The sequence below is a fragment of the Aythya fuligula genome, chromosome 2 (assembly GCF_009819795.1).
Source record: "Aythya fuligula isolate bAytFul2 chromosome 2, bAytFul2.pri, whole genome shotgun sequence".
Classification (NCBI taxonomy): domain Eukaryota; kingdom Metazoa; phylum Chordata; class Aves; order Anseriformes; family Anatidae; genus Aythya; species Aythya fuligula.
Window position 1 is genome coordinate 66883604 of NC_045560.1, and position 14188 is coordinate 66897791.

General features: G+C 39.4%; 1 protein-coding gene across 1 annotated transcript in view; it reads right to left on the reverse strand.

Moving 5' to 3' along the window:
- Positions 1-7864: 7864 nt before the first annotated feature.
- The window catches only part of ARPP21 (cAMP regulated phosphoprotein 21), a 149605-nt gene continuing 143281 nt past the window's right edge, over positions 7865-14188 (reverse strand). Inside the window, 2 exon segments of the mRNA XM_032180750.1 lie at positions 7865-8529; positions 9738-9889. Of these exon segments, the coding sequence (XP_032036641.1) occupies positions 8272-8529; positions 9738-9889 (410 nt within the window). The 3' untranslated portion in view covers positions 7865-8271.

The window sequence follows — 14188 nt, forward strand, 5'->3', positions numbered from 1 at the left end:
GATGTATTCATGTATTCCCTTACATCCTTACATATGGTTTAAAACAGCCACTGAAATATTCTTAGTTAAATCCCACATGCTGTTTGTTGTTTTTTTTTAAACTCATGCTTTATTGATGACGAGGGTGGTCATAAATTACAGTTACACCAGAGGTGTCCTGTGCTGGGTGAATGGTCTGAAAAAATTGCAGCTTCCTTTTATGTACTTGTCCTTGGGCACTGTTAGTTACTCTCACACATTTATTCTAAACAGATCTGTTCAGGCAATTAGCTTTCCACTCCATAAATAAATAAATAAATAAATATTATAATTTGATTGAAAAACCAATTATTTCTTAAGCAAGGAGAGTCAATGCTTATCCGTAGCACAAAACATTTGCTGTAGCGCAAGGCAGCCTTCTAATAAATATAGCCCCTGTCCAGGGGAGCACAGAAGCACATGAATAAATGATAGCACAACTCTTAGATCAAGATTTTTCCAATGCTGCATTTCATGTCCAGGGTTCATTCTACTGTTGTGTGATAGCTCTGATGTTTGCAACATCTTTATTTGCACATTGTCAGTAACTCCTTCCACCACATGCCAGCTACATATAATCTTCCAGTCCCAGAGGACTAGGGAGATAAAAATGTTTTCAAGAAATACTTAAAACAGACTATTTTTTTTTTCCCTTCTCTCCATCCCCAGACACAAAGAAGCCTCCAGATTTATCCAAATGTCCAGATATATCCCAGTGTCTTCCATATAATTTGGCCCACTTTGTGGTTTCGGAAGCCTGCACTGGTAATTTCAGCCTAGCAGAATAGACCAACAAGCCCTGCAGCATGTGGTTTTCCGATATCCATGCCAATAAAGGAGGCATCAAGCTGTACATAGCCTGTAGCCACAGGGATGTGTTGCCCAACAGGCTTACGTGACTGGCAGGAAGAAGGACAGTGGACACCTGAGGCAGTGCTGAGTTACAGCACACTGTGTGGCTCCAGTTTTCATCTGTGCAGATGAAACAAAATGAAAGAGTGACCATTAGCATGCATGGGAGCTTTGTTCACGTGCCACATGTGAGCTTTGTGCAAACACATTCCTGCTTGCTCTGCAGAAGAGAAACCTCAGCACGAGCTTAAGTGCAGGCAGGAGCTGAACCTGGATGGAGGTTTGGGGCAAGGATGTACTGGACTCCAGATTTGGGGTGCTATCTGAGCTCCACTTAATTTATTGTTACTGCAGTTAACTGAGCTGGTATGTGTGAATTGCTCTAAACTCTGTTATTTTTAAGTTTATAGATATCCAGTACTTTGCTTTAAGGTCTGATCTCCTGGTCTTTGCAATGTGTGGCATAGTCTGCAGTGCTGAAATTTATTTTTGATTCATGTAGAAATTTTCACTAAAGTATCTGAGAATTTTTTATTGCAAAAGTGGAATTTGTCAAAATTTACAAATTAATATTCGATCTCAATATCAATGTCAAAATTTACCAATTAAGATTTGATCTCAATGTCAATTTTTTCCCCTCCCTGATTCTTAGATGAGATAATTTGGTGTCCAAGTAACTGCATGGAATTTTGCAAATCACAAGGTTATACTGTGACCACAGATCTCCTGACACCATGTCCCATTATTAAATCACACCCTCAGTGAATCAGCAGTGTTGAGCTTAGACAACAGAAGCACAGCCAGCTCACAAGAGTTCACAAGTCACAAGGTTTTTTTTTTGTTGTTTTGTTTTGTTTTGTTTTGTTTTGGAAAAGCCTTGGCTTTTATTTGAAAGGTGTTAGGGAAAGAAAAAAAAGTCCTTTTTCTCCTTAGTGAAAATTTTTACTCACAAACACACACACGGAAGCTCTTTTCTCCCACCAGCTTTGATCCCAGTGGGATCGAAGTACAAAATTTCCAGTCTCCTCTACTATCAATACACTTGGTCTTGCTATCATACTTGACTGGCTCTGTGGCCACTACCTACAGGAAAACTGCCAAAGATTTCACATCCTTCTGTTTTCCATGCAGATAAAAGTAGTTTTTCATGATGGTGGAGGTTATCTAGTGTAGATTTGCAAGCTAAACCTGGCTACTAGAAGTGCCTTGATTCATAACCATATGATTCACCCTTACAGTTCAAAAAAAATAATAAAAACAACCACAAACCAAACCAACCAACCTAACAAACAACAACAACAGAACACTATATAGGCTTGGGAACTGTGAAGTCTGCTTTTTATCTCAAAATACACAGTGCTCTTTGAGGGCATCCTTTTAAAGCATTTCTCTAGAGATTTGTTTAGTAGAGTTCAATGGAGATAATTTATCCACTGGGTGGCATTTATCTTTGCTATAGCTTTGTCCTCCACTTATGTTTCTGTTTTGTAACTCTCTTCTATAAAACTGTGCCCATAACATGAAAGGCAAAGTTTTTTGACTTTCTTTCCTAAATCTGCAGCCCACAAAACTATTCCTCAGAAACACAACGATGAGCTGAGGTGGAGTGCTTCATTAAACACAGGTAGGTTTGCATCTGATCTCTTCCAATGAAAACCAAGGAAGAAGAATTCAGTACTGATTTTCAGCAAGCCTCCATAAATTTACCCAGAGTACCTGCTATTCTTCAGCTTGAAAGCTAATCTCAGGTGCTCCCTTGCCATTTATTCATGTAATGCCTACATCAATTAAGCTCTGTTAAGTCAATTACAAAATAATGTAAAAAAAAAAAAAACCCACACCCGTAATGGTAACTACAGCTGATTCTCAGAAAAGCCAAGACTTTTGACATAAAATAACAGATTACATATATAAAAAAGTCACCCCCCAAAAGTATTTCAATTATTATCAGCTGAAGAATTAAAAATTCTTAGCACAAAGGCATTGCTCAAACATAATTACTCTTTACAATGCTAATGAACAATTATATGCTACAAAGAAGGGAAATATGATGAAAAGCTATCATGAGGCACTTCCCACATGAAGGTTTACTACATCCTCAGCATAGTACTACATCTGACTCTGAGCAGCAGAACAAGCAGCTGTGTAAGGCTGGGAGTAGTTATTCATACAGTCAGGGGCATCCGACACTAAGCACACTGAAGAAAATTAACCTGAGCTTAGACTTACCTCCTCCTTCTGATTCTTACAGGTTTTGCTTTGGGATGCGCTCAGTCAGAGGATACCAATGTTCTTTAATTTGTTTATTAAACAATGAGTGATGAATATCGCTTTAGAGAACTGCTGTATCTAAGCCAGAGGCTCATTGCCAGACATCTTTAATGGAGCCTGGAGAAGGGTTTGAGAATAGGGCACATATATGGCAACACTTCTTTAGGCTGTTCTCTGCCTCTGTGAGCTGGACACTGGTTCTCTGTATTTATTAGTCTTCAGTACAGCTTTCTTCTCTGACCTTGTCCAACTGCATTTGAAAATACATCTAACATCCTGCAGCCAGCAATGCCACAGGTTGTCTATATACCCTATGAGGGAGGGGGGGGGAAAAAGTGCTTTTGTTTGCTTTTGTTTAGGAAATTGCTGTTTTAATAAGCATACTATTTGTTCCCTTGTCATTCTATCAGGAGAGGTAATGAGGAGTCACCCCCTCCCACAGTCAGTGGGATATTGTAAAAAGAGCCAGAGAGGTGAGGTTTGATTTCCCTGTATTGCCATGTGCTGGAAAGCAGTATTTTTAGCAGTATTCCATCAAAATCGTACCACTACAAAACATATAATTTTGCAGTTCTTCATGCCACTTACTGAATGCTGGGCTAACTGTCCTTGGGAACTCTGTGTGGCATTAATTATTTAACTACCAGTCCACTGCTACAAAAGCTCATTATATCCACTTTTCAGAGGAATGAAAGGAAACAGCAGGGAAGAGAGTCAGTTCTCCAGCCAAGCCAGGGGCAGAAATTCAATGAGAAATGGGGATCCTCTGCCCTGAGGTCGCCACTGCCTGATACTACATGGTGACATCCCATACCAGAGACATGGGTTTTGATATGAGCCAAACAGACGTTGAAGCTGGGAGCATTTATAAAGCGTAGTCTCTGAGCTAAGCATGAGCAGAGTACTCTTGAGGACTGAGGAAATGAGTCTCCCTCCTCCTTGCCAGCCCATAGGGGAGCCCTGGTAGACAGCAGCTGAAAGCTTCCAGCCCTGTCGGGACATCACCCTTTGCCAGGGGCTTTCCAGTGAGTATCAAGGGAGGATACTTGTTTCTCTTTTTTAACTCCAGGGGGAAACACATGCTCAACAGCCTCATGAACAGGAGGGCTGAAATGATACTGATCAGCAAGCATTTTGCATTGCTTTCAGGAACACCAGTGGAAGAAATGCGTTCAAGCACTTAGTGGTCATGCCAAGATGGGTTGCCACACTACAGAGTGGCTAATGGGGCAGAGCAAGATGCTCGTGACATACCACAACCTCCCAGTGCATTTCCATTCCTTGCTGCCAGGGTAATTTATGCACTCTTCTGTCAGTACAAGATGCTCAAATGAAGTTAAAAGGAAACATAAGGGAATACAGTTTCAGAAGGAAATTGTTGGGCAGTACTAAGGGCAAAACAATAGCAAATAGCATCTGGCTTCTGTTAAAATGTACAGATTCAGCAAATTACAGCCCAAATGGGTTAGGCCCATCCAAAAGACTGTTCAGTGTCCTCTGATATAGTCAGCTTATTTCAGAATATGCTCCTTTGTTTTTTCAGGACAAATAAATAAATAAATGGCAAATAAAATATGTACTGGGCTTTAGGAGAACTTTCCATCAGCTCCAGAGTCTAAACAAGTTGGAGAAAGTAAAACACAGCTACCAAAGCAAGCAAGCAGAAAATAAAGGGAAAATGCAACAAACAGCTCTTAGCACCACAATAGGGCTGCCACAGAGCATCTGCCTGAGCCTGAATTCAAAGGGAAGAAAATATTAAAACAAGCTCACTGTGGCAGAGCAACCCTGCAGGAGAGGAGTACGCTGTATAAATCATGTCACTGCTATGAGCTGGACTCTGAATGCAACTTGACCAATTGCTGAGTTGGTTGAACTTAGTTTGGCCAGCTGAGTCAAACAGCAATCCTCTTATGGACTGTTCCTACAAAATATTTTAAAGATCAGAGAAAAATACTAGGCTTTACCTACCCATTTTGGTTCCATTTATTTGAAGGTTGCTTTCTTTTTCTTTTTCTGTTTCTTCTTTTTCTTTTTCTTTTTTTCCTTCTCCTCACCTTCTGAATACTGAAATGTCTCTAGTTTAATAAAAGAAGGGTACTAAGCAATCCCATGCAGAATATTGTCAGTAATAATTAAAAAAAAAAAAAAAAAGAGAGAGAGAGAGCAAGAGAAGGACTTAAAACGGAATATTATGACGTAAAAATAGAGATTAAATTTTGTGGTTACATTGATATGGAAACAGAATTACTTCATTTTCTTTAGATGTGAATTCTTTCAGAGTAGAGCAATTGTGTGCACCACCACATGAGATGTCTCACCCATGTACATGATGCCTTCATAATTAGGGCATTCTTTATAGCTGAGGGAGATTAAATTTGGTTTTCTTATATGCCTGAGGAGATTCAAACTCTTTAGAGAGTGAGACAATCAGATGATGTAGGCCATGATGGAACAGGTGGCTGTGACCTCCTCCTGAAACTGCTCGATTTTTCATAGCAAGTTAAAGACTCATTTCAGCAGAAATCTTCATAACCCTGCAGGTAGGTGCTCCTACCACAAGGCTGGGAGAATTCAAACAATAGGAACCTTGCTATTCACAGCTATTCACAGGTTTTATGTGAGCTGCTCATTGAACGAGCAGAGACAGATAAACAATGGGAATTCACAGCCACATTCAATCACGGGACATGATGTTTGCTAAGGGGACAAGACTAACAGAGTGGCATAAGAGCATGAGGAAACTGTATTTTAAGGGAAGTAAGATTCCCAGACTTTGCTTTTTGACTCCCTTGCCTATTGCTACTGAGAGCATCTACAACCCATTGATCTGTGATGCTGAGGGAGGGATTTTTTTTTTATTTTTAACCAGGAAATTCATCCACAGTTCTCTTGATAAGAATGAAGATTGATCGGGTAAGAGTAATGCTTCAGAGGAAAGAAGAAACAAGATTTAATGCAGTGATTACTAAAGGGTCTCTTTGCTCCAGACACCATGTACACCTCAGTTTGCCCACCCTCCCTGCTACTTCAGCTGTCCTGCCCAAAGCACAAGTGGGTCCCTCTGCTGGACCCTGGAGCCCTGACTGGGAAGGACAGCCATTCATTCTGGGTCACTCATTCAGCAGAAGAAAATCCAATTAAGTATAACTATATTAATGCTAAGCGAGAACCCTCAGTAGTATATAAAACAATAAAAAGCAAGTATGCCATATGATGCAGGGTGTCTGAAATGAGAGCTCAGGGTCACAGGCAAAATCCACATGTTGTATCTAGATTTAAAGAAGGAAAAAAATAAGTCAATGAGCATGTTCTCCCTAGGCATTTCACCTCTAATTGAAGAGTGAATTATATTTACTTACCTGCTCATGTTCTTGACTGTCTCTCAGCAAATGAATTGTGATTACATTACATAAAATGTCAGTGTTTGGCTTTCATCTATCTCATAGGACTGGATTCAGAAGAAATTCCACACGTTAAGACACATGTGAAAACATATTGAACATCTAAAAGTATGTTTACTGTATAGAAAATATTTGTTTGAAATACAGATTTTAGCATGTGTGATTCCTGCTTCTGCAGCTGAGGCATGTAAAAGAAATGCTAACTTTAAAGGGAAAACCAAAGCCATTTCACATGCAAACTAGCAATGGCCAAGGGCATCGCTGACTATACCTAAGTATACCTAAAATCATACTAAAACACATGCAGATTTCACACACAAAAGGATCTCAGGCTTTCCTCATGATTCTGGGGTACTCAGCACCTGTCTTAAAGGTATTCAAAACTGATCAAAAAGCAGTTTAAGTGAAAGAACAAATTTTTGTCTGGTAAACATTTGCAACTCAAATGTTGTCAGCACTGATGCAGAATGAGGAACTTCATACAGCATTTATAAATGAAGAATAATTTATCAAAACGAACTTGGAATTTGAGTGAACATGGATGTAATAATGAGAAACACCACAGGAAAAAAAGGGGGTGGGTTCTAAAACTTTTAGACAAACCACTGTTCCGCATGTTTTAAGAGCAAATAAACCCTAATTCATCCACACTGGAACTTGCTGGACCATTTTCTTGAGCTGTCACCCTTTTGTTTCAAAATGTCTTTATAGCTGCAGTAGCAATAACTGGGGAGAGCATCTCTCTCCACAGAGCAAAAGAATTGTTGGGCACTGTGACTGCCACACCAGAAGGAACTGAGCTTCCAGCCAACAGACGAGATTCTACCAGACATGAGGGGGTGTATGACCTCTTGAAAAAATATAAGTTAGTAGCTGTAGCAAACGATGTTTGTGACATTAGTGATCTTGGGGACTGGAAACGCACAAACTTAGTTTAAGATAATCTGGCACCTCATTCACTGAACTCTTTCTGGGTGTCTATGCTAATATTTCTGAATGGCCTTAGCTATTATGGTATTGTGTGTTAGACATCCAGCCTTTTCCCCAAACACCCACAAGCTCATTGAACATCATCTCTCCCTTAGCTTCATCTGAAACCAGACAAGAACCAAAGGGAAGTTTGCTCAGGAACAAAGAGGAGGCCAAGCAGCTGGTAGAAACATGACCTTTCTCCATGAGGTCAAATAGCTTTATTGTGATTAAGCACTACAATACAGTATATATCCATAAAAAACTCTATTGTGTGTATAAATTATTCTTTCCATTTAGTATTTTTTTTTTCATTTTGTTTTCTTTTTTGTTTGTTTGTTTGTTTTCATTTCCATTACAGCTTTGGTACAATGTGATTTTATTATATTTTTAAATACTTTTAGCTTCACAAACTCAACACAAAGTACAAAACTAATCCGAATCAGGGATATTACAATCTACACAGTGGTGTTCAGTGGTAGGAAAAAATCTTACCTCAATGAATTCATGTCACTAGCTAAGCTATAAAGGCATACCTAGCAGACATGACAAGAATATGCACCATTAACCAGCAAACATTTTTTTTTCCAAAATTTATTTTATTTTTTACAGATTTTTTCCAGCAGCAAATCACTTGGGCATAGTCAGTACTTATGTCCTCAACTGATTATCCTGTTGTGTTCTTCTTCATTTGAAGGCCATGAGTTATTTGTCAAATAATGCACCACTATCCTTGTATATCCACTCTAAGCCAGTGTCAGTACTTGACCTGCCACCCTGCATTGTTAATGCTCGCACAGTTTGTCCTGCAGCTGGCAGAAATAACTGGAACGTTATTGGAGGGGCAGTGTGGGGCAATCAACCGTAGATTGTTCTGTGGGGCAGGAGGTATGACATTACAGTAAACAGGCATTCCAGTGGCTGTAAGTGTTCCTTGACCTGATTGATTAGGTAGCATGATTGGTTGTTGATATGATTGCTGTGGCAATCCTTGAGAACCCTGGGTCATTGGCACCTAGACAGATGTAGAGAAATATGTAGAAAAAATAATTAGTAAATAAATTAAAATAAGTCCCAAGTATTCCTATTTTCCTTCTACTGAATTCAGTAATATGACATGCCTAGACAAAATTTGTTATTTTCTGCTGCTCAAAACTATTTTAATGGCTGAGGATCTTTTTTTGACTAGAGATTTGTTAAAAATAAGTCACTGTGCTCCAGGGACTAGTAAGTGGTTCTGTCATGATCTAGCTGAATGTGAATTTCCAAGATCATATTCTTACATTAATAATAATGCAAAACAAATATTCTTATAATACAGAAGACTCAACCCTGGTATATTTAAGACCATCTAAAAGGTCTAGGCCTTTAACTTGATCATTAACTTTAAAACACGTTTTCCATATAGTAAATCTGAAGACTTAAGGAGAAAATTATGCCCACGAGCCCACCCATTTCCATCCAGGTTACTGTGGTGTTTTCAAAGAAGGCGATGGAAAGGATGAATCAAAGGATGGCTGCTCAATCAGTGTAAACTATTGAAAGGAGCTAATATCACTGTTTCTTAAATTTCCAGAGGGACCACAACAGGAAACATAAGCACAGACCACCTCATAGGTGGCCTCAAGCTTTTGTCATATTTCACAGAATCCAGGTATCAAGTTGGGAAAATACAGACTTTTGGGTAGCTTACAGACCTGGTAAAACACAAGCCACTTCCTTCCCTCTCCCCTAAGTCCAGTAAAACAAGTATCCCTCTGGCTACAGTTTGTTTTAGAAGACGTGGTGAGATCCTCTCTCAGAGGGCACCGGCATAAACCTTCATGCATGACTAATTTTTAACTGGACCAGGTAAAGCCTTTAACTTAATTACAGAAAACAACATCGAACTGGGAAGGAGAAAAAAAGTATCTTATTTATTTATTTAATTCATTTTCTTCACATGAAGTATAATTCCTTCATGCTTTCTGAACTTTCTCTGGTACTGTAGGCTGCAACTAGTAGTTCATTTAATGTATTCCCAATTCAGAATGAAAATCGGGAGTAGTAAGAATACATAAACAGGAAGCAGAGAAACCAATTTGACTGAGAATGGTATTTATCAAGAGGCCTCCTGTCACATACTGCCCTAATGAAGTAATAAAGACCATTCTGTGACATGAAAACTTAATTCAATTAAGCACTTTACAAAGAAGAAAAGCGGTCTTTACAGCTTCTAAGTACCTGATAAGACGACATGGTTGGATACTGCACCATCATGCCTTGCACCTGATTTCCCTGTTGATTATTCATCAGGCTCTGGCTTTGGGGAGGCTGCTGCATTCCCACAAGACCCTGGAACCCTTGCTGCTGGTTTGCCAGGACAGGCTGGTAACCTGCAAGAAGAAAGCCACCTTCAAGTACACTGTCGCTTTTACAGACAAAATTAAAACTGTTCTCACTAATGGCAAATGATCCCAGTATTTCTCCCCACATCAGTCAAAAAGGAGTTCTATTTCTACGGAAGCACTGATAGAAATAAAAATCTAAAGGGAATAAACATGTTGGCTGGCAGCCCTGGCAGGCTGATATGAGCAGGCAGCACACCTTCCTCGTGTTCTTCAACCCTGCAGAAGATACCACCTTGAGGGACATTTGACTTCAGTCCATGGTTTAAGGCCCTGAACAAACACAAAGTGCCACTGGCTTCGAGGTATTTCCAGAGGCAAAAACCCTGCCAATTTCAAGGACACCAGTATTCACAATCTAACCCATCACTTTTCTGATCTTCAGAGTTGTGCCTCACAAAGCACCTCCATCTCTCTTACCTTTCTTGCAACGCACCCCCCTATCATGATGTAAACAAAGATGGCTTGATTTAATCAAGAGCAGTATCTATATACACACTGGCTCCTCCTTGCCAGTTTTTATTTATATATATATGATTAGAACATATTAAGGGTCGCATTCTACCGTACTGTTTCACATTTGGCACAAGAGGAACTTGCAAGTGGCTGCACAGGGATGAAAAGCTGATGCTTTGGCTTCAACTTGTTGTTGGCTCTGTGTTCAGTCACCACAACATTGCTGGTTTTCTGACTCCTCTAGGACTAACTGGGCAAAGTCTGTATGATCTGGAGGGCAAAGCCGCTAATGAAGCAGAAAAGTAGATGGGAAACAAAGTGCTGCTCAGCAGCAATGCGATCTGGCCTAAGAAACAGCCTTACAAGATGGACGTGGGTTGGCTGGGTGAAGCTAATATTTAGAGATGAAGGATTTTGCAGAAAAAAAATTGAAAAGGAAAGGAAGATGTAGAAAGATCCTGTCCTTGAAAAATGCATCCAGTCACAATCACTGCAAATACGTGAATAATTCCTCCTTAAGACATTCTCTGTTCTCTAGCACTCGTATATTTCATATGTAGTTATGCAGTGCACTATTAACTTTGTAGTGATGTTCTCAGAATAAGCATATTTCAGGCAAAGGAGAATTATCAGAAGCAACAATGCTGTGTTATTTTTATATGAAAAATATATGTCATGTCTGCTCAATTTATATTCATGAATACAGTACACAGTTCAATATACTTCACAAATTGGAAAACATCACCTGTGTATTTCTTCATTGTATAAGAAAAAGTTACCAATGTCTCTGTTCCTGCCAGTCTATCCTGAACTGATAGCTCTCCTTCAAAATCTTTTCTGATGCCAGAGAATATTTGAGTATATCTGAACACTTTTGACACTAAAGATGCCATTTCCACAGATATGAGATTAATGTCTCCTGTCAACTGAGCAAAATAAATAAATAAAAAATAATAAAAAATCCATGAGTGATTAACTTGGCTGGAATATAGCAACAAACATCTCCCAAATGCACCAGATTACCATACATTCAAATTTGTTCTTTTCCTATGCACAAACACAGAGTCAGCATATTTTTTAGTCACAAAAATTACCAACATCAGAAGTGCTGTAACTGAGTTTACAGAAGGCTTATACAGCAATAGTAAAATTGCAAGTCCTCTTCTGCTCCTGTATACAAGTTATAGGGAGAATGGGGGAGAAAGGAAGAGGTAAAGAAATGTAACGCTACTATTCTGGTATTCACAAGACTGGAAATTTAAGCAGAAAAGAGTCAACTGACAGTGGAAGCTGCAGAAGATAATTAATTTCATATCACTTATGTTTGTCAACGTAAGTCCAGGTATAGCAATGAATGAGGGATTGATGGCGGACTGTGGAATCTTCAGTGATGTGAAGCTGGGGAATGCTACCAAATTTTGGATCTGTGCTCACTGTACTAGACTGTGATGCACTGGCACAGGGCAGCAACTGGTGCTATGCAGAAGCAGACAGTAGACACCATCAGGGTAAACAAGAGAGAAGCCCAGCTGTCATTGCTCAATGTAATTGCATTACCATTATTTTAATCAGGCTACTGCTGATACTCTGCTGCATGTTCAAACATACAGCTGTGTCTTCGCCTCAGCTTTGTGTTCATATTCACCAATATGATATATTTATTGCTCAGGGCAGACATAACTATCAAACAGAAACATGTTGTGAAAATGACTGGGTGTCTACCCTTATGCTGAACACGTAAGCATCACCTCATCGGGGCATTACATTGACTTGCACCTCTGCCCTGTCAAAACGAATGGGTGAAATCAGGCAAACACAGATAGTACAATCATACTGCATTTCAGGTGCAGGACAGAAAAAAGTGTTAAAAAGGTTTAAGTGCTGAGGTTCACTAGGATATGTAATATTATTTTAACAATCCCATTACTCTTCAAGGACTTTCTTCTGTCCATAAGGCATGTGCACGCCTCACCCCTGTCCTAACATGCAGAGTCCTGCTTACTCCCTGGGCAATCTGAAGACCTCTTTCCCACTCCCTTTCCAAGCACTTTGCAATGCTTTGACCACACAGTGGGACCTCAATACAAGCAGAGAAAGTGCTTCAGATGTATTCTGACGCACTTCCAATATGAGTAGATAGTAGCAGAGAGATATTAGTGTAAGAATCTGACTGCATTGTCTCCTGACTCTTCTTTGCCTTTAGGGGAAGTTGTCATTTCTATGATTCAGAAGAAGCTACTGTAGTCTGTTGACCAATAGCTCCCTTGAACTGTGGGTGGAAACAGGTGAGTTTAAGGTTACTGCTCTCCTGCATCCTTGCAAAGATGGTGGCTGTCATCTGTCCCTCATTTAATACTCTCGGACATTTTTTTATGATTAGTACCCTATTAGTAGCCTAATATAAAGAATTTATGGATGTCAGACCTTGCTGGAGAACTCCAGATGTGGTTGCTCAAAATCCACTTTTCCCTTCAAGGCTCTACAACTCAAATGAAGCCACTTCTCTGACAGCAAAGTCTGACCCTTTATGATGTTAAATATATGAAGGAAGATGCAAGTTCATGTACTGACCATAACCCAATAATGTACAAAGATACACTCCAATAGTGCAGAGTGGTACAGAATAAGAAGAGGTGAACAAATTCCTTTATCTGCAACAAGCTCTACAAGAAGCATGAGGAAAATGCTGTAGAAAAAACAACAACAAAAAAGTTGACAAGTCTTTTATGCTAGATGGCTTCTGTTCCAGCACAAAAGCAAGCAGCAAGAACTTGCAGTCTATGTGGCAATCCATTTGTACAAGAAGTTGTTAATATCAGAAACCATCTGCTTTGAATTTTCCACTTCCACAGCCAAAACTGTGCAACTTTGACTCTGCATGCCACATAACGTTTAAAACAGATCCTTCAGTGTTTACTGTGTGTTAATGTCTTCATGTTTTTGCACACTGTCCAGGGAAAGAATGAAGATGGGCAAACTGAAACTCCTCATAACTGATAGGCTTGATATATCAAGCTTTCAGCAATGCTTATGAAACTGTATCATTCTAGCAATTTATTTTTTTTTTTTCCCAAGGGCACAGACCATCAGAGAGTGCTATTTTCCCAACACTATTTTGTACACACAGCAGTTTCAATCCTGAACTCAGCTCTGCCATGCTTTTGACATGCTATTTATTTTTCAATGAAATGAAAATAATAGTGTTCTCAAAAAGCTTGGGAATTGACTGCAGTGCATGCAAAGCCATGCATCACTGGGCAGAGATGGATATTTTGGAGCTACACAGGTATCAGGAAATAAGTGAAAACAGGAAGTGGCACCATTCTGCAGCAATAAATTTCTTCATAGTTGCTCTTTTGCTCATTAGCTTTCATACTACATGAAGTGTAATCCTTAAAAGTTTCTTTGTTGTCCCCTGAGAACATATATATTTTCTAATGGCAGTAACACATCAGATGAACCATCCTATTACTGCAAGCTCCAGGGCCTCTTTACTGCAATTATACCATCCTGCTCTATGTTATCTCTGCTACAAAGAAGGATTTTTTTATTATTTTTTTTAAATCGGGGAAAACATAAGAGACATTGTTAAATAACCAGAGGAACAAATTGTGCACAGAATTTCAATGAATGCCTCAGAGGAAAAATGAGCCTTGGATCACAATCTAAATGGAAGAGGCTGTCATAACATCAAGGTAATTCTCTGAACCTTTATAGCTTGCATCACCATGTTGACAGTCAGCTACCTTAAACATCCCAGAGGGAGAAACACTACATGAAACACCCACAAATGTTTTAATTTCTTAATGAGGCTGTGGAGCTTAAAAGATA